This window comes from Drosophila eugracilis, unplaced genomic scaffold (genome assembly GCF_018153835.1).
Source record: "Drosophila eugracilis isolate 14026-0451.02 unplaced genomic scaffold, ASM1815383v1 contig_2167, whole genome shotgun sequence".
Taxonomy (NCBI): Eukaryota; Metazoa; Arthropoda; class Insecta; order Diptera; family Drosophilidae; genus Drosophila; species Drosophila eugracilis.
In genome coordinates, this window is record NW_024573052.1 from 2,852,877 (window position 1) to 2,873,677 (window position 20,801).

Below are 20,801 nucleotides of genomic sequence, written 5' to 3' on the forward strand. Positions count from 1 at the left end.
AAGTGTTGTGTGTTGTTCTGTGTTGTTGGAAGGCCGAAAGGACATCGAAAGGGGAGTGATGAACCCTCACCAGAAGGGAATTATAATGCCGCTCACGGTGGATATTATGTTTGACACGCCCAGCCCAGCAGGTGCCGTCGCGGACATAACAAAAATGTGTTTACTGACCAAATTATACGCATTCGATTCAGTTTTGTCAACAGGCAGGCTATTAAGTGATTTTCGGATTAGTTTTTACTGTTTACAGCGCGGAAGAAGGGTTTCTGGGACACTGAGGTTATATTTCTGTCAGAGAGAGAGAGAGAACTTTCTCTTTTCTTAGTCATATCATGTTTGTCAACTTACCCAGCGCATGACACTGTAGTATCTTGGTGCTTCCCTCGCTGACAATCGACCCCGATGACGACGGATGCGTGGTGAATCGTGGAGCCTGGAGCTGCTGTTGCTGGACAAGCTGATTCTGCTGCAGCTGCTGCTGTGGCTGAGGCTGCGGCTGAGGATTGGCATCTGCAATAAGGGAAAAGATGGAAAGATACTTTTATTTAATGTTCATCAGGGCATTCGAGGGATTTCATTTCCAGTTAAGTTAAGTAAGAGCTAAACTTGGACGACACAGTAGGCAAAACAAGTGCTTAGCTGCCAGTTGGTAATAAAGCCAAGATCTCGGCATTATCCTCTTTTTTTCCCCCAACAAGCAACCACAAAAAATCCGCAATTAACGCTCGATAAACCCGTGCCCGAATCGAACATTAACCGGATTTGTTTAAAAGCTTCGCACCCCAAAACGTTTCAGAGGGCCGATTTGTACGGCTTTAGCATAAAACCAAAAGGCTTAAAGATGAAAATGTTTGATTTATGGCAGTTCAGAGAGAAAGAGAGAGATGGAGGAAGCGAGTCAAAAAACAAAAAGCGGACAACAGCAACCTGAACTGAACCAGCACACACACACACACACACACACACTTATATATAACCAATCCGTATTCATGTCCATATATCCCTATACCCATACCCACAACCCATACTGGCAAGATCGATTGCACTTGCATTTTATTTCCCATTTCTGGGAGTTTTTTTTGCCGAGGTGGTTTCGGTTGCGAGCAAAGTAAGGTTGCAGGAACTACAACAATATGCCACAGAGAGTACGACAACAATAAATTGCAGCTTTAATAAATAAAAACATTCGCATATTATTTCATTTTGCGTAAAAAATATTAAAACACATTTGTGTTCTTTCTTTTCCTGTTCGTGTTCGTGCTCGTGTTCTTGTTTTCATTTTCCTTTTTACTCTTATTTTTATTTGCATTTTTATTTAATTTGGCCACGCAAATCGAACCCAAAACTGAAATCGAGAAGCTCAGTTTGGGCAAATGCGAAAGCAAAGCAAAAGGGAATCGGTATCGGAACCTGAAGGGTGCGCTACACCGACTGTTCGATGCCCTTCGGCCAGATCAGTAACTCAAAACATAGTCATACCAAACCCCCCTTACAAAGGGTTTTAATTACGCAACTTCAGCACTATAATGACTGAATTGTTTTTCCCCCAACCCAACAGCTTCCCATTTTCCATCTTCCCTGCATTATGAATATTTTGTTATTCCGTCGTTTTGGGGGATTATAAATTCGTTTTCACTGCAAACAGAGACTGCCATATTTTACAGTTATTTTTTTTTACAGTTTTGGTTTTGTTTTGTTTTGCTTTGTTTTGCTTTTGGGGATAACCAAGTATCGGACGGAAGGGAAAGAGTGGATGTATGGACATACAGATGATAGTTGAGTAAATTATTTTTCATAAATATTTGCCATTTGTATGCATAGATACTATATGCTGCTGCTACATGGTGTAACAATGATATCAAGGGCAATTATCAAAGGAGGGAAAATTTGCATTCATCGAGGCACATTCGACACCAAAAGGAAACTTCTATGTTTGAGTGCGTTTCGAACTGATGGCCGATTGGTGGTGAGTAAATTATTCAGGATATAGAATAACATATGCATGAGATACTTCCTGCATACGTTTTCGGCTGCCAACAAACACAATTTAATTGGCATTCATTCACATTCCAGCATTGCAAGCGTCAAATGGAAAATGCCAATTGGGAAAACATCAAAGCGAGCAGCAAGTCGTGAGCAGTTCAGTTCAGGCCTTCTAGCTAGAAGCCACCAAGTGCTGCCCGAACATAAACTAATTAGCTTAAAACCTAATACATATTGGCCCTACATACAGGTTATTCCCTTTCACCTAAAAGTAGTATAGAGGGGGCATGGTTTTCCCGCCCTTAAAGCACTTTGAATGGAATCTTGAAACCGCTAAGGATGCCAATCAATCGGTCAACTGCAACCTTTCGCACCCCAGTGAGTGCTTGTTGATCTTTGTCGTGTGTCCAAACCTGCGAATAATGTCCATTTCTATAGTGACGATGGTGACGATAATGATGATTTGCCCCAGTGTTGGTGGTAAGTGGGTGCTCCCCTTCCCTCCCCCCTCTGTGTATGTGTGTATTGCCACTTGGCTGTTGACTGTTGGCTGCTGCCTAGTTGTTCTAGTTGCTGAGCCCTTGTTTGGTTTCAGCCCGAGTCAATGACGCTCTTGCCACAGGCCACCGACGCCCAGAGGCGTTGACATGATGACCAACCTCCCAAAGGGCACTGAGCCAAACGAAAGAACCTCCAAGTGAAATCGGAAAATCAGAAAAGCGGGCTTTCAACACACACACACACACACACAGATTGTCACCTCTCTCTATATAGTTTCTGGCATAAGAATTTCAGATTTCATAACGACTTATCTGAGCACATCTATCCACGGGTTTCTCTCTGTGCATCTGTAGCAGGTGGCCCACTGCACGTTGTCCTGCCATCAAACAAAGCAGGCGTTAAATTGCAATCATCGGGGCATGGGGCATGGAAAATGGCAGAGGGTTTGGGTCGGAGCAGGTGGCGAAGTCAGCTAGGTGCATTGGCAACCATGGAATCTCCACGTGGCTGTCTCTGGCACGCTCTTTGCAGAATGGGTTTGCTTTGCTTCGGTTAGGGTTTGGCTCTGGCTATGGATTTGCCCTGCCCCCGCCACTGCCCCAGGCTCCCTCCCTTTGGCTTTTGCGGTTTTCTGCGCATGCGCAGCCCACCGCGAATTCCATTTTGCATGGCTTCTCCATATATCGGACATTTGATATGCTTCTGTGGCAGCTGGACGACCTTCTTCTCAGGCACACAAGCCCTGATTTAAGGCTCTCTCTCGCTCTATCTAGATGCTTAATCAAAATCGAGTTTCTACTAAAACTTACATCTTTATAGATCAACTTAAACTTTAAGCTAATCACTCGAACTGAGATTGTTTCTCTACACTTAACCCCGAAATATCAAATATCCGATTCTTCTTTTTTCGGTTTGTGGCAGCTGTCTGTTTTTAGTGATGCGCTCAATTTGCAACACGCACTCAAGTGCTGCAGGCCGACAGGAAACTGTGTCAGTTGCCCACCTCCCAGCAACATGCAAAACATGCAACATATGCTGCCTGCTGCATGCTGCCTGCTGTATGCAGCAATTGCAGCCACTAAAGCAAACCCGCAGCAGCCTCGGCTTTTGTTGCTGCATTTGTTTGCCCAATGATGCAAGGCACACTCTCCCTCGCAGGACACCAAGGCAACTTCCTCATGCGGCAGGCAACTCAAGTTAATGATAAAACACAGACACATGCTGCTAATGTTGGCTACGGCAATCGGGCTCAAGTGGGCGTGTTTCTGGGTGGTCACAGGGGTCAGAAAAGACCCTAAAACACACACACACACATATACACACAGAGAGACCGCACTTGAATCTGATATCCTTTTAGAATGAGGGATAAACTGCAGATGAAATGCAGGAAGAGCTGAAGGATACCTAAAGAGGAGGTGGTTATTTAAAATGCCTCAAGATCCTGTTGATATTCCCACATTCCCAGGGCTTTGTTCTGGCTTTTTGCTAACAAATATTCTTTCCGTAATGGAAAATAACCCTGCTAGTACAGGATGCTACTCATTTTCAACTACTTTTCCAATTCAATGTGATATTTGCTATTTAAAAATAAGAACCCAAGCTGTTACTCCTCCGATTTCCACTTGAAAATGTTTCCTTACAAGAGTTTCCCTTTCCCGTTGCCAACCGAATCTGAAACATTTATGACTCAGACACAGCCTATAGATCAAGTTACATGCCAGTTTGTTTCTGTCTCTCATTTTGTGTACTGTTTTTTTTTAAAGCGTTTCCAGAATGCCCGGCTCGTTTGCCTAGCCGTCAATCACTCCATTCCAACTATATGACCCGGGGAATTTATCCAAAACCTCCCGCCCCGCGTCCCATTCCATTCCATGCCGCATTCAACTTTCGAGAGTCTCTCAACTAATTTTCATGTTGTCTGCACGCGGGACACGGCACATCAATCAAACTTTAACCCGCACAAACAATTCAACTTGATTTCTTTGGGTTAGCTTTTCCCCAGACCCACTTCCTCCTCCTCTTCCTCCTCCTGCAGCTGCTTGGTTGGTTGCCCCTTTTCTGACACTTCTTAACCCACATACTTATATCCCCTCACATCGCATCCCATCGCATCGCATACATTTCCCGGCTGAAAAAAATAGTTTCCAGAATGGTAAACTTACAAGTGTAAATAAATTAAGCTAGGTGGTAACTTTTGGCCAACATTCTCAGCAAACTTTGGGCGACTTTTCAAGGCTCTCAAGTTTGAGCGTGGCTGGGAAATGTGTGTGTGAGTTATTCTACGATTTCATAAGCCTAGTACTTCAAGCTGCTTAGAACACGTTCTAGTTAGTACATATTAATAAGTGTTACTAAAAACTTCCACTCATTCGAAATGTACATTTTTCTTGGGGTAGTTTTCCCGCAACGCCCCTATAAATGGGCGGCATATGTGCTATGTTAATGATCTCATTCAAGTCGCCTTTAAATATAGAAAAGTACAAGGGGACAGGGGATTAAGGGAAAAGCAGGCACCAGGCGGCACCAGGAACCAAAGATAAATGGGCAGCAAATTTTCAATAATAATAAAAACGTTCACCCCGAAATAGTTCCGGGAGGGAGGGGAAGGGGAAGGGGACATTTTCAGTAATTATAGACATCAACTGAAGTGCGGGGCGGCGGTGTGCTGTACTGCGGCTATACTATTCCCCGGGGGTTGTGGGAGATTTCCCGGGTCAAGAAGCGAGTAATTTATACAAAAAAGTGCCCGGTTGGGAAAACAACTCCCTCGAAACTCGCTTTCCACCCAGCTAAAACCACATGTGACGCCTTAAATTACTTTAAAGCGCGCTGCTCGATGGCCAGAAAGAGAGAGAGAGAGAAAGAGAAAGACTGGCAATTGCTTCGTTCTATATATATATATCTTTATGAATATATATATATTCACATATATTCTCAGAGTTGAAGCTATGAAAACATGGAACTACTGCTGGCTTCTGGGACCGAGGCTTCAAGTTGCACTCTCAGAACGAAAAATACAAATTCTTTTTACACAAATAAAAAAGAAGCCAGATATATAGTTACATATATATTCATGATTCCATATTGCGAACACTTTTGACCATGCCTTAACGTAGAAACTGTTTTTGACGGATAATGCCAATATTTCGTATAGCTTCTTAGCTATAACTTGGTCAAAAGGACAAGCACAGCTAAGCCACCGACTGTTTTTAGGCAGCTAAGAACCAAAACTTACGATCCCCCTCCTATCCTTTCCCTGCTGATATTCGAAAATTGAATTTTTCACAAAATCTCACATTTCTGATAAGGGGTAACATCATCAAAATTGGCGAAAAATTACCAAAATTTGACATTTTAAACTGTGAATGTAGTCTTTCTGGAATTTTAATAACGAATTCATAGATGTATGACATTCCACTTTCCGATCCTTATGGGCTTTGTTATGGGAAAAATTCAGATTATTTTTGAGCTCAAATCAGGATTATGAGTTAGACCGAAAATGACCATACTCCTTAACGGGTTTATGTCTCTAACTTTGCCCAAAGAAGATGCACAGTCAAACGGGTAACTGTTTTATGCAGCTAACAACCAAAACTTTAAAGCCCTATACGTGCTTTTATAAATATAGTTCTGATTTTTTGGTGCGCGCTCTGTTTTAAGGGCAGTAAACCGATTTTTAACAGAAATTTGCAACATTATTTTCGGTATTTTAGCTCTAGCTCGGCCAAAACAAGGCGCACAGCCAAAAGAACGACTGTTTTGTGCTGCTAACGACCAATACTAACAACCCCTATCACTCGTTTTTCGATTTTGGGAAAATCAATTTTGGCCCAAATTTCGCATTTTTGATAAGGGGTATCAAAATTTTCAAAATATGCCCAAAAATTAAGTTTTCCAGATTTGAATGCAAATCAATTGGGAATCAAAGCAATCAAATTACGACCCCTACGAGGTATTACATTCTTCATTTGGACGATTTTTGGCTGTAATATGGCTTAAAAACTGATTTTAATGAGCCACAAATTAAGTATACGTCGTTTGACAGCAGATATCCCGGTTTGGTTGCCGTTTCTTAGCTCTAACTTTGTCAAAGCAAGCCGCATGGCCGCAGCAATGACTGTTTTATGCAGCTAACAACCAAAACTTTAAACCCCTATACTTGCTTTTATAAATATAGTTCTGATTTTTTGGTGCGAGCTCTGTTTTAAGGGCAGTAAACCGATTTTTAACAGAAATTTGCAACATTATTTTCGGTATTTTAGCTCTAGCTCGGCCAAAACAAGGCGCACAGCCAAAAGAACGACTGTTTTGTGCTGCTAACGACCAATACTAACAAGCCCTATCACTCGTTTTTCGATTTTGTGAAAGTCAATTTTGGCCCAAATTTCGCATTTTTGATAAGGGGTACCATCATCAAAATTTTCAAAAATGGGCCAAAAATGAAGTTTCCCAGATTTGAATGCAAACCAATTGGGAATCATGGCAATCAAATTACGAGCCCTACGAGGTATTACATTCTTCATTTGGACGATTTTTGGCTGTAATATGGCTTAAAAGCTGATTTTAATGAGCCACAAATTAAGTATACGTCGTTTGACAGCAGATATCCCGGTTTGGTTGCCGTTTCTTAGCTCTAACTTTGTCAAAGCAAGCCGCATGGCCGCAGCAATGACTGTTTTATGCAGCTAACAACCAAAACTTTAAACCCCTATACTTGCTTTTATAAATATAGTTCTGATTTTTTGGTGCGGGCTCTGTTTTAAGGTCAAAAAAATCAGGAAACCGATTTTTAACAGAAATCTGCAATACTATGCTCGGTTTTTTAGCTCTAGCTCGGCCAAAACAAGGCGCACAGCCAAAAGAACGACTGTTTTGTGCTGCTAACGACCAATACTAACAACCTCTATCACTCGTTTTTCGATTTTGTGAAAGTCAATTTTGGCCCAAATTTCGCATTTTTGATAAGGGGTACCATCATCAAAATTTTCAAAAAATGCCCAAAAATGAAGTTTTCCAGATTTGAATGCAAATCAATTGGGTATCAAAGCAATCAAATTACGAGCCCTACGAGGTATTACATTCTTCATTTGGACGATTTTTGGCTGTAATATGGCTTAAAAACTGACTTTAATGAGCCACAAATTAAGTATACGTCGTTTGACAGCAGATATCCCGGTTTGGTAGCCGTTTCTTAGCTCTAACTTTGTCAAAGCAAGCCGAATGGCCGCAGCAATGACTGTTTTATGCAGCTAACAACCAAAACTTCAAACCCCTATACCTTCTTTTAACAGTATTGTTCTGATTTTGTTGGGGCGAGAGCTGATTTAATGGCTAAAAAGTCGAAAAACCTACTTCTTAAAGAAGAAATTTCGGTTTTGTTGGCTTTTATGATTATTCCTCTGATTCTTCGGTGCGAGCAATGATTTAAAGGCTGAAAAATCAGGAAACCTATTTCTAACAGAAAGTAGCATTTGGAAAATGATTGACTTAGTTGTGGACAAAGTAGTGTACGGTTTGGTCATAGAAAAGGGAAATCCAGAAGCGAAAGTATTCCGAGGGAAGACAAGGCTATTTAGAAGAGGGGAAGCAACTGTCACCCCGTTTTTATTTAATTTCCCATCTTTTTTTTCTGGTTTTGTCCAGCTGACGTTTTCGTCGTTTATCAAAGGGTGTTACCCCGGAAAACCCCACAAATAGTTCCCCATTTCTCGCGATAGTTTTATCCTTGCGGGGTGGACCTTCTGCCCGCCGAACATTCCCTCAGTTTTGCTGGCCAGCACAGCCGTCGTTGACATGTCTCATAAATTTCATTGCTGTCGCTGGTCCGTCGCCTAATCCACGCTGCCCCCTCTCTCTCTCTCTCTCTTTCGCCCACAAGCTGGCCCCGTCCTTGTCTGTCTGTCGTTTCACGTGAGAAATTGCACTTATCACTAGTCCCGTTCTATTTTATTTCGTTCTTTTGTTCTTGTTCTTCTTTTTGTTTTTGTTTTTGTTGTTGTTTTTGTTTTCCCCTCACTCCCGCCTTAAATTCCCTCCGTGATTTTTTCTTTAATCCTTTGCGGCGGCGTTTACGCACGTAACACTGAACAAGGGGTTAAGCTGCGGCCAGAGGAACACGGGTTAAATGGCGGTGGGTGGTGGTTGGTGGATAGTGGGCGGCTGGAGGAAATGAAGACATTATTCAAACACTAATTCCCCGGCTCAACTGACTTTGAACTATTGTCTGTCCAAAATACAAGAAAAACCCATTCCGGATCCGGAATCAATGAAGCCTGCGGCCAAAAGACGATCAACCTGGGAAACCCCAAGAGGGAAAGCGGGGAAGGTACAGGCTTATTGAAGCCCTGCAAAAGTTTGGGTTGCGACAAATGGCCAAAACTGAGGCTGCCTAAACAACTACCAACCAAAGCCAAGGGAGTGTGTGGTGGCGAGAAACTATTAAAATGACATTCGGAAAAATTCTTGGCACTCTGCTGGCAAGGAGGGTGGGGGCAGGCAAGTCAGGGCCGGGCTGTCTGCCAAAAACAGTTCGGCTGCTCGACTCTCAAAACAGAATTAACTGAACGGAATTAATACCAAGCAATGCTAACTGAATAAAGATATAGGGAGAGAAAAAAGATCTAGGAAAATAAATAATAAAATTCATTTATGAAAATTCTTAAGAAAAGTAACTGCTGATCAAAAATCCTTTGATGAGGCATCTAAAAAGGGAAATATTTAATTCAAAGCCTGCCTAGGGAGTTGCCTGAGCCATCGACTATGCCCCGAGCCAGGGCAAGTGGCATGCCCCCCGCCATATATCTCCATTGTCGGGCATATATGTATGACAATGAATTGCCCGACAACTCGAACAAGAAAGTTCAAACTTAAGTTCAGAGTTTATTGATTTTCACGTTGTTTTCCTTCATTTTTTTTTTTTTTTTTTTTTTAACTTTTTGTGTGCCCTTTTTTTTTTTGTGCCCCAGACTCCGTCCGACTCCGTTCCAATGGCATTTAGTTTGCCATTGGTCCGGGTAGTTGAAAGTTGGCAGAAAGGGAATTCGGGGGGCGGAATTCACTGGCGGGCGGCGCAGTTGTAAAAACATTTTTTTGCTCTGACATTGTTGCTGACCAAGAGGCAAATGGCCATTGGCCAGGCCATCGTTTTTTTTTGTGTAGTTCTCCTTTCTGGCTAAAAGGGAAAAAACACACTCTGGCCGTAACTGAGACCTGCGATAAAAATAACCTGCGAAAGATGTTTGTTAGCTGTCTCGCTGTACAAGCGAATTAGACAGGTCAGTAGTGACGGGAAAGTTATTAAAGTTAAAGCTATCTTGATACCGATACCGATCACGATCCCTATCCCTATCCCTATCCCAAGCAGCACTAACTAATAGAACCCTTTTGGACTTCTAATCTGCATAAATTTCTATTAACAGCAACCGAAAATTTGCATTCAAGTGCCAACCAGCTGAAAATTCCAATAATTTTCCACGCATTCATCAAACTGCCTGCCAAATTGGTGGAAAAAACAAATTGTGTTTCCTTTTTGAATCACCACTCGACCAGGTAATTATTATTTTCCCTAAATGGCGCGCTGTTTTCCACCAAAAGAAATGAAAAGATTGCCAGATGAACTTCACTCCACTTCGAGATGGCCAAGACTGCACCGGCTTCCTCCCACAGATTTGCATACAAGCGATAATCACTTGTTAGTTGCAATTAAAACAAAAGTGAACTTTCCCAAGCTGCCGGTACATTTAGCCACATTTAATTATGTGCAGCGAACCAGTTCCTTGGCCGCAGTTTCTCATCGCTCTGGCTGGGAAGAATTCACAGGGGAAAACCCGTTTTCACATGCGCCTCTTTCGCAGTGTGTACAGCGAGAGAAAAGTGTTTGGCTTGGCTTGGCTTTTCATGATTTTCCAGCATATCCACATCCAGCAATATTTACTCCTTTAATTCAATGACTATCAAATATCAAATTTCCAAGTAGTTTTCCCCCTTTTTGTTTTTGTGAGTGCAGCGCGCGTGTGCACCACGAAAAATTGGATGGCATGCAATTTTCTTTTAGTAGACTTTAGCACACACGGCGGCCATTCTCCGGCAGCAGCTTAGCTGGTGCCTCGGCTGGCTGGCTGGCTGGCTGGCTGTCAAGCTGCTTTATCAGCTGCTGCCGCAGCTTCTGTAGCTTTTGTAGCTTCTATGGCAGCGGGGGCTGCTCCGGTGGCACCACCTCCATCCATCCATCCTTTCCGCTTGGCTTTTCTGGCCAAGACTCTCACTCTCGGGCTCATTATGGCAGCGGCAACAATGCACCTGACTGCTGGCGAGGAATATAAAGGAAAATATGTGGAACACCACTGAAAATCCGCCAAAGAAAAGCGGCTAAATTTGTGCCAGCCAGCAGCGGTGGGTGGTGGGGCGGTGGTTGGTGGCAACAACGGAAATCATTTGAGCATGAAGGACACACTCTGTATATGGATCGTATCTCCAAATTGCGCTAGGAAGCTCATTCAGTTCATTTCTTTCGCTAGATTTCACTAATTTGAGGCAGCTCTTGGAAAAGCAACGCTTCGGGGCCACAGTTTAGTGATCGAAAGCAGGCTCATTGACAGCTTTAAAAGGAATCAAACTTATATCTTAACATTCAGCTTAACCCTAAGGATAATCCGGACTTGCTATGCTCCGATGAACTCTGACTCACTGCGGTCATGCCCGTTAATGCCCGTAGTCATTCAGACTCATCCAGGGGAATCTCATGTAATTTATGAGTGTTTTGATGCGACTTAATAAACCCCCTCAAAGGGAGTGTGGGTGTCCAGGATTTGGCAAGGAAAAGTAGGTAGAAGCTTGCAGGCAACCTCATCCTGTGCTCTTACACCCAACGTGCTATGCTCCTCTTCGTGTGTTGTTTATTGCGCTTTTATTTTAATATGATTTTCCAGCAATTGTCATTGTCTGTTCACTGTTGTTCGCCCCTCCCTTGTCCCTTTATTTATGTAGTCCCACTCCTTCCCTTCCCTTCCCTGCTTTTCCTGCCTTTCCCAGACAACCTCTCAAAAAGCTGTCAGTATTTCTTGGCTGGCTGGCTGGCTGGCAACACACGGAGAGCAAGCTTCGCCATCTTATTGGGAGTTACGGACTTGGACACGACAACTTGGCAACGTGGAAGATGATGGTGGAGAGGTAGATAGGGGGCAGGTAGGTGCCTCTGCCCCTGCCCTTGGCTGTATGTTCTTTAAGTAGTTCAGTTTGGGTTGCTAGCTTCCCGGAATTACATGTTACATATAAATAATTTTTTACTTTATTGCCGCTTGTTGTCTGCTTCTGTTGCTGTTTTTCCCCTTCTCTCTCCGTAACTTCATCTCTACAGAGAGAGAAAAAACTTACTTTTTCCCAAGAAACCTTAACTAAACCTTACTTGCTGTTTGGGAATAAACAATTCTAGGTTTAGGTTTAGGTTATGGTTTGTCCGAACCTTTTATCGTTGGGCTTCCATGTTTCTTCTTGGTTTTCACACACAGCAGAGAGGGAAAAAGTCAAATTAGTTGAGTTTTCAGATTGGGAAAAACAGCAAATTGAAAACTAATAAAACGAAACAATAAAAGTGAACACATTTTCCGGAAAAGCAACTTTAGTTCTGTTTAGTTTAGATTTCTTTGAGCTTTTCCAGATTTATTGCCCTTCCATTAATCATCAGGATTTGTTTGAATTTCGATTTCTCACATCAAAGATGGGTCGTAGCATAATTTTTACTATACTTCTGGCTTCTGCGTTTTCCACATTTTAAACAGCTTTTCTTTCTTTTTTCTTAATACCCCCACTGATAGACTGTCGCAATAATAATCAGGGGAATTCTCGTTTCTCGTTTTGTTGCACTTGCTGGCTGCTTCCTGTTGACATTTTCATAACCTCAAAACTTTGCTCATTGTTCTGCCGTACACCTTCTGCTTTGTCTTCTTCATCATCTTCTTCTTTTCTTCCGCTGTTGCAATCAAGGTCGCTAAAAGGGGAGGCCAAGCAGGGGCTTAGACTGGGCTTGAGTTCGCCCAACAGCAACCCAACAACAGTGGCAAGAACAACATAATTAGCGCATTTCCTTGCACTGTCAGCGACAGCTGCTGCTGCAGCATCAGAGGCAGGCAGGCTCCCCCCGTCATCCGTGACTGAGGAGCGTGCAGCAGAGCCAGCCCCCCCTTCTGGTCCACACACACACACACACACACCCTTCCTCCCTTTCGCCACTCGAGAGTGTCTGGCACTTCAAACACGCACTCGCCCAAAGTGAAGAAACTTACGCGGGAAGCGGAGTGATAACCCGACATTGAAACAATGCCCGACCAGCCGCCGAAGCCCCAAACTATCAACGATGGCAGCGTGAGATGGTGTCAAGGTGGTACGATAGTTTAAACTATCGGTTAGTTAAGCCCCTAAGCTACCCTAAGTACCCTTTCCATTTAGACTTTGAACTGGTTCTTTTTTTGGGGGGGTAAAGTAATCGATGATTTCATCGATAAGCCCCTGCTGCTCCTTTCATATGTAAGTTTTTCTCCTCCGTGTTGCCTGATTATTATAATTAGGTTTCGTCGCTGGCACAGCTGAAGCGTAACGCTCACTGCTGAAGCATCCAAGGCGCTTGGATATGGGTGGGATTGGATGGCTGACTGGATGGATGGATGGTTAGTTGGTTGGTTGGTTGGTTGGCCAGGGGTGGGGGGGGTTAAACCGACAGCTGCTGGCTGACTGACAATTTAGAGCTCGATTAACTCTCACAATTTGAGACGGTCTCGCTCGACTCAGATTTCGCAGCCAAGACGGGAAGCCAGAATTGAACGAAGGTGGGGGTCGGGGTCACCTGGCTAATCAAGCAGATTGAGGCAAGCGAGATAGGGCGATCTATATGGTATATATAGCCCATCTCCATCAATCTGAAGCAGGGCTGGCATCGCCCCTCGGCAAATGGATGGCCCCGAATTGAAAAGAATTTAGCTTGGAGAGTCTCTCCTCGAGGCAATTGAGAAATGCAATAATGGTCAAGAGGGCGCAGGGCAGGGCAGGGCATGGCAAGGCAGGCAGGGGGGAAAACCGCTAATTGAGCAAAGCAATTTATTTTTACAAAAAACCCCCCAGAGCAGTCTCCTATTAACATCCTCCTCCTCAGATCTCTGTAGGACGACGCCGCAGTCTACTGCTACTTTGGCAAATTGTTTGGCAAATATTGATTCAAGTCAAATGGCTTGGGGGAATTATAGCTGCTTCTGATTTTAGCAGTTTAAGTTTCAGTTTCAATTTCAGTTTCAGTTTCAGTTTCGGTTTCCCTAAGACTATAATCAATTGATTTTCCAAGCTGAAAACTTAAAACCGATGGCTTAAGGAATATCATTCGCATGTCTCTTGGCCATTACCAGCCACTGTGTCTTCCAACCGATTCACCATTATCTCTCCCATTCAAAGTTCTCTCTCTTTTTTCTCTCTCTCTCTCTCAATCACTTAGCCTGCGAAATTTCCAAAGTTTTCGCAAGCACACCCAATGGATTTGAAATCGTTATGCTCGCGCATTAACCCAATTTACAAAACGCATCGTTTGCAAGATGATCCCGTCTGCCCTCTCCCTCCTTACTTACTAACCAATACCCTCCCCTTTCACCCCTTTCACCCATCCTTTCAATCGTCATTAAACCAAATTGCAATCGCTCTGGATTTATAAACAATTTTGCTATTTTCATTATTGAAAACGCAAGACGGGCTAAAGATGCGGGGCTTGTGGGGATTTGGGGAGGTGTTGCATCCGTTAGTTTGATTCAAGCTGCGGCGGCATCTTCTTACTCCCCCTCCCTTCAACACCCCACCCCGCTCTTTAACTTTTGCCTCTTCTTATACTTGCAGCCTGCTGCTGCCGCTGCCTCTTCTGCTACTCCTCTTGATGATGATGAAATCGTCTAAAAATGTTTTTGTTTATTCCTCTATTTTGGTTCGGAACGGGGTTGTGCCATTGGGGCGGGGGCAGATGATGCCACAATTGCAGCAACAGACTCCACAAACACCAAACAGGAAAAGCACACAGAAAGAAAATCTCGATTAGTTTCCCCCAGAAAGGGGAAATTTCATCGTCTACCATCTAAAACGTAACAAGAAATCTAGAATTCCTCCTTCTTAACTATTAAAAACTTAATTTTAAATCACAAAATACATAAAAAATACTCCTTTCTTTGCGTGCGCGCCGCCTTCCCCTTAGATACGAATAAAATGCAATTGGGCGTCATTCGAACCCAGGGCCATGTGTTCAACACGTTCGTCAGTGGAAAACAGAAAATAGACAGAAGAAAGGATGGAGTCGGCTAATGTGCAACCTTAAATAACCGCTGGAAAATTCAGGCGCTGAGCAGGTCGGTCAACAGCAGTAGAAAAACGGCTCAAAAGAACGAGAAGCCAGAAGGAGAGAGGAGAGGAGGGCCAAGCAGGGAGAACAAGTAAATCAGGTTTTCCAGCCGTCAAAGTATTAACCTTTTGTTCGAGCCACAGCCATTGCAGTGCTGCTGCTGCTGCTGCTGTTGCTGCTGCTGAAATATTTCAGGCATTTTACGAGTATATATATTCCATAAAGCGGAATGAATCGAAGGAAACTCAAAAGGAAAGAGACCAGCTGGAGTCTTTCAGCTGCAGGAACAGAAACTGCAGCAGCTAAGCTCAGGTGTGTTCGGAAGGTGGGTAAAAGCAGGGCGGGCAAGGCCCCCAAGTTAAAGGCAGTGTTGAGAAGTGCCCTAGCTAAGTTCTACCACTTTTCACCTTTTCCCCCATCAAGTTAAGAAGGTCTTACCTCGAAAACTATAACCAAACCAATCTTAAGAATTGCCTTTCCCCACCTAACTCTACTCGGCTGTAAGCCCTATAGCCCTGCCCAACACTGGTTTTAAGCCAAAGCTCGGCTGGAGGCAGTGGCAAGTGGCGCGCACGATTACTCACATGTTCGAGTCCCCCCCCCATTCTCCCTCAAACCCCCCATCGCAGCTGGCTCTGGTTTTGAGGTCACTTCAAGTGCCTTATTTCCGCCTTTTTGCATGCTGCTTTTGGCTGGCTGAGAAGTTAACCCCCCCTTCTGGTCTTTGGGTCAGTTTCGACATATGCTGCAGTTAACAACAGAGACAGAAATGGCTAAGAAAAGGAAAACAGCCAAGTGGCTGCACCAAAAATAAAAAACATATTAAAAAAACAAACCCAAGATGGACTGCCAGAGGACCTGTAAACTTGTGCAATACATCAATCAGTCAATCAATCAACGAGAGACTTCCTGGGGAAGCGCCCAAACTTTGTAAGTTTTAAAGGCCACTTTAGGTGTCTGCCCAGATGAAGGGCCACAAATCACTCAACATCCTTTTTCGGGTGTATATAGTAGTATAGCTACCCCACCAAAGAGGGGGTCCATCATAGCCCTGACTGTCGCTTTACAGGGTAGCGGTGGTAGCTCTCTGGGCGGAAAAGTAGAACACACTCGCACACAAAGGCAATCAAAAAGCCAAGAGTGGACGCTGCAACAAATCGCCAAGTGTCGATGGCACGAAAAAAATGAAATGTGGCTGAAACACACACACAGTACAGCACACACACACACCACACACACATGTGGAAAAGGTGAAGGGAGTGCAGTGAAGGCAGTGAACTGCATTCTGTTCAATTTGGCTTTTTGTTTTGCTCTTTTATTTCGCTTCTTTTGTTGCTGCGCCATTGACTCTTTGCTTTTCAGGCCTCTTTTTCTTTTGCTTTTGCTTTGGCTTTGTTAACCCGCTCGCCAATCATTTTAACCCAAATTGCAGCTCTTGGCCGTGCTGTTGTTGTTGTTGTTGCTTGTGGTGCTGGCAGCTCTAGAATTGCAACAGCCACAACGACAACAACCGCACCCCAAAGAAAGCGAAAAGCTGCAACGGAAGTTAACTCAATTTCGTTTATTTGTTAATTTTAATTTTCATATTTCAGTTGAGCGGCTTTTTGGGAGTGAGGAGGGAAAAGAAGAAGATCGAAATGGGTGATAAGGGGGGTTGGGGGGAGGAGGCGTACCTGGTACTAGAGTTAACAGAAAAACAAAAACAGGAAGCAAAAAGTTGGGGTGGTTGGTTCCACTTCAGTGGCATTTAAGGGGAGTGTTTAAAAACAGAAGTACCACAACGACAGATGTTCAAAGAGCTTCCACAACTATCGAAATAATCGATAAAAAGTAGTTAAGATCATATCTAAGTACCCCTTGGTAACTCTTTCCTTTTCAGTAGCTAGCTTACAGCCAAACAACCTGTCCAAGAGATAAGATTACGCCCCACTACATCACTCCACAAACATTTCCAAACTACAACTAAATCCAAATATCTAATTCATCGATGACTCTGCTCTACTTTATTCCAGACAGCTCTGTTATCGATATTAAACGTAATTGGTAGGGGAGTAAGTACTGTTTACATTTCACATTTATCGCAGCGGCGCTGCAGATAAGGCAACTAAAAACCAGCCTGGAAAGTGGGCCACAAGCCCTGTTCGGAGATTAACTTGCCAGGGAGAAGGAGAAGAAGGAGGAGATCGCCGGGACCCTTGATAGGAAAATGGAACGAGTGAGTATATCCATGATTCATGGGCCCCCGGAATGGTAGCGATAAGATAGCTGCCGGTAAGCTCAATATTTACATTTTAAATCATCTTCATTTTTACATTCGATCACACGATGATGCAATCGTTGTCATTTTTGTGATCTTTTCTTTGGGGAAAATCATGTCTCATGATATCATTTCACTGCCCTTTCAGCTACTCAACCACTTAGTTCGTCTCCAAATTGTCTTGCTGATTCAACCGCCCTTTCGACCACCCACCCACCTATCTCTAGCCCCGCACCAGCACTTTCTCTGTCTGCTGAATTGATGATGTTGATGACGTCTGGCGGCGGCAATCAGAGCAATCAGGCAATTCAATCAGTCGCAAGGCAGTCGAGGCCCGCTTTCTGTACGAGTATTAGCCCCACCCCCTTTGGAGTACTACTCAGCCATCTACCACCCCCCTCTGAATTCACTTCCCTGGTAGAGTGTTGCTTGTTGGCCCCGCAGCAGAAACCAAAGCGAGGCCAAAACTGAAATCTTCGCGACTTCTTGTAGAAGGATTTACTTGTCTTTGCCTGATGGCGCTACTACTTGTAGGAAAGTGAAGGAGATGCACTCGAAAGAGGGGGGGTTAAGGCACTGAGAGAAAAATTAACAAGTTGATTAGGAGAAGTAGAAACTAGTTAAGGGAAGATTGTGCTCAGTGCTTCCAGGTTATTGTTGGGTTTGAGACATGGCTCCGAAACTTTTGCCGGGGAACAAGTTGTTGACAACAAGAAACAGAGCAGGGCAGGACAGAAGGAGCTGCAGCTCCGAGTGGAGAACGAATGCAAGAAGGCTAAGTTGCGCATAATTTCTAAATAAGTGCAGTTGAAACTCAGATACCCCCCACCCTTACCCCACCAACACTGCATCAAAAACACAGACACTCCAAAAAAAAATATAAGAAAAAAAGTGCAGTCAACTTGTGTTGTTATCGCCTGTCAGACAGCAGCCAAGAATAAGAAGTTTTATTTCCATTTATCTCCCCTCTTGGCCCCTCTCCAGAACACACATACATATACATAAGTTTATATAGAAGTGTGTGTGTATATAGAGGGGGGTTGGGGGTTGTCTCCTCTTGGCGTTTCCCTTTTGGCTGCCCCAGCGATAAGGAGCTCCTCCTCCTCTCACAGCTGCATTTTCCAGTTTATTCTATTTTTTATTATTTCTTTCTTAATTTTAATTAACGCACAAAACGAAACGTCTGGGGTCACACGCAGATTGAGGCGGCCAAAAAGGCGGAAAGTGAGAGGGGAGAAGGCAGGCAGGCAGGACTTGAGAAGGGAAAGTACATGTTCCGAGACATGTTATCTAATTAAACTTGGGGAGCAGCAAGGCAGCGAGGCAGCCTCGAGAAGGGAAATTATCTATTCCGCTTGGATGGAGTCTCGTCTGCAGATGAGATCAGTTAAATTACTATATCATATATACGAGGTGTGTTCAAAAAGTAAGGTGACTTTTCAAATTTCTCGGGCAACATATTTTCGATTATCGTTTTTTTTGTTTTGTTATATTGGTACACTCTTCCCTAACATCTGTACCAAGTTTCAATGGAACATCCTCTTTTGTTTGGTTGTGAGAGGCGTAAAGTTACAAGTTGTTTTGCGAGCTCGGCGATTTTTTGCTTTTTTCGGTCTTGGCTCGTCTGGGCTCTTCCATTGGGACGATTGGGCTTTGGTTTCGATATCATAACCATATACCCATGATTCGTCACCAGTTATGACCCTTTTGAGTAAATCTGGGTCGTCGTTGACGTCATTCAACAGCTCTTGAGCGATGCTCATGCGACGGTTCTTTGCTCAAAATTCAGCAATTTCGGAACAAACTTCGCTGACACACGACTCATACCCAAAACGTTTGAAAAAATTTCATGGCACGAGCCAAGCGATATACCGACATCTTCAGCAACTTCTCTGATAGTGATTCGACGATTTTCCAAAACAATTTTCGTCACTGCTTGAACGTTTTCATCAGTTGTTGACGTGCTTGGGCGTCCAGAGCGAGGCTGGTCATTGGCATCTTCCCGGCCATCTTGGAAGAGTTTGTACCACTTGTACACATTTTTTTTACTCAGAACAGTTTCACCGTATGCCACTGTCAACATTTCAAGTGTTTCAGAGCACTTAATTTTATTTTTTACACAAAATTTGATGCAAATCCTTTGATCCATATTTTTCGATAGCAAAAAATCGCCGAGCTCGCAAAACAACTTGTAACTTTACGCCTCTCACAACCAAACAAAAGAGGATGTTCCATTGAAACTTGGTACAGATGTTAGGGAAGAGTGTACCAATATAACAAAACAAAAAAAACGATAATCGAAAATATGTTGCCCGAGAAATTTGAAAAGTCACCTTACTTTTTGAACACACCTCGTATAGCTTAAGGGGAAAATTGAAATTGAAATTGTAGAAAAATGCACACTTTGAATGATCCAAAGCAGAGAGTCAAAAACTATCGCCAGCAGAGTGACTAACAAAGGCATGACTAAGAAGCAAAATGATAAACCAGAAGAAAGCAGCCAGTTGAGTGATTAAAGCCCAGAGACAAAGGTCGAAAGAGGACCATAAAAACGGCGGGAGAAATATAAAACGAAGATTGCAGAACCAGATATTTATGCTTTCGATTCACTCAGTCAGTTAGTCATGAATTATACTGCCATGAATCATCATAGAGAATTCCCCTTCTTCCTACCTAGACTGGCATTCTACCAGAGCAACATTTCTTCCTGTGTGTCTTATGAAAACATTTTTAGTTTTAGACAAAAATTCATGAACTTCTGTATTTGTGCTCAGACCTGAGAATTTGCGTCCATCAAAGTCAGACCTGAAATCCCTTTGACTGGATGGGAGCTTCGCATAGCTTCGGCCCACAACCATGACCATAAATGACCAGCTGCATAAGCTGGCAGTTCAGAGGGTCAGAGGGGGGCGTGGCTAGTGGGCAGCTAGAGGAGGAGGTTACATGAATTCCAGTTGCTGGGCAATTTGACAAAGCTAATCAAATCTCTCCTTTGTTCGGCTGGAGGAGCAGCCGAAAACTCCCCCCCCAATTATTTCCGATGCCATGCAAAATTCCAAAATCCCCTCCTCCACTTGGCATTTGAAAAGGGATACACCACCCACCACCCACACAGTCCATGTGTATATTTTTCATTTTCAATTTTTAACTTCTACCTTCGACAGCAGCCAACTAGCACTGTCCCTTCCTCGCAGAGCTGAGCTGAGCGACAAATTCACTAGAAGTAGGCAACGATTTATGGCCCACTTGCAGGGGATTTGAACTTGACTTCGCCCGCCAGCGAGAAGTCCACTCGAAATTCTCCCACTTTTCACCACTTAAGGGGAGCACTTTATTCAAGCCGAGAGATCATGTTTTATTCGCAGCCTAATTATTCATTAACTCGAGTGAAGAGAGCCGGCCTCTTGCTATTCAACGACTCGCCTTAATTGAGGATTGAAAGGAGAAATAATATTACTAAGCTTTGGTCATTTATAAAGTTTTTCCCAAATACAACAACAACTAGTAGTAGTAGTTGGGGGAAGCTTAAAAATCTCTAACAAGTTGCCAACGAAATGAATTCATGGCAGCCAGCACATTGGCACATTGACAGGTTGTTTCGATGTGGCAAATCCGGAAGAGGAATTGAGAGAAAAAAACTACACAAAAACAAGCCACAAAGAACAAAGAAAATGAAACAATTGACTTGCAGCAGCAGCATTG

At 43.5% G+C, this 20,801-nt stretch overlaps 1 protein-coding gene across 11 annotated transcripts in view; it reads right to left on the minus strand.

Moving 5' to 3' along the window:
* Positions 1-20,801, minus strand: part of LOC108105452 (protein sidekick) — a 77,273-nt gene that overhangs the window by 30,263 nt on the left and 26,209 nt on the right. For all 11 annotated transcript variants that reach the window (XM_017212041.2, XM_017212042.2, XM_017212051.2 and 8 more), the window contains exon 3: positions 346-507. In XM_017212041.2, coding sequence (XP_017067530.1) covers positions 346-507 — 162 coding nt within the window. The remainder of the gene's footprint in view (positions 1-345; positions 508-20,801) is intronic.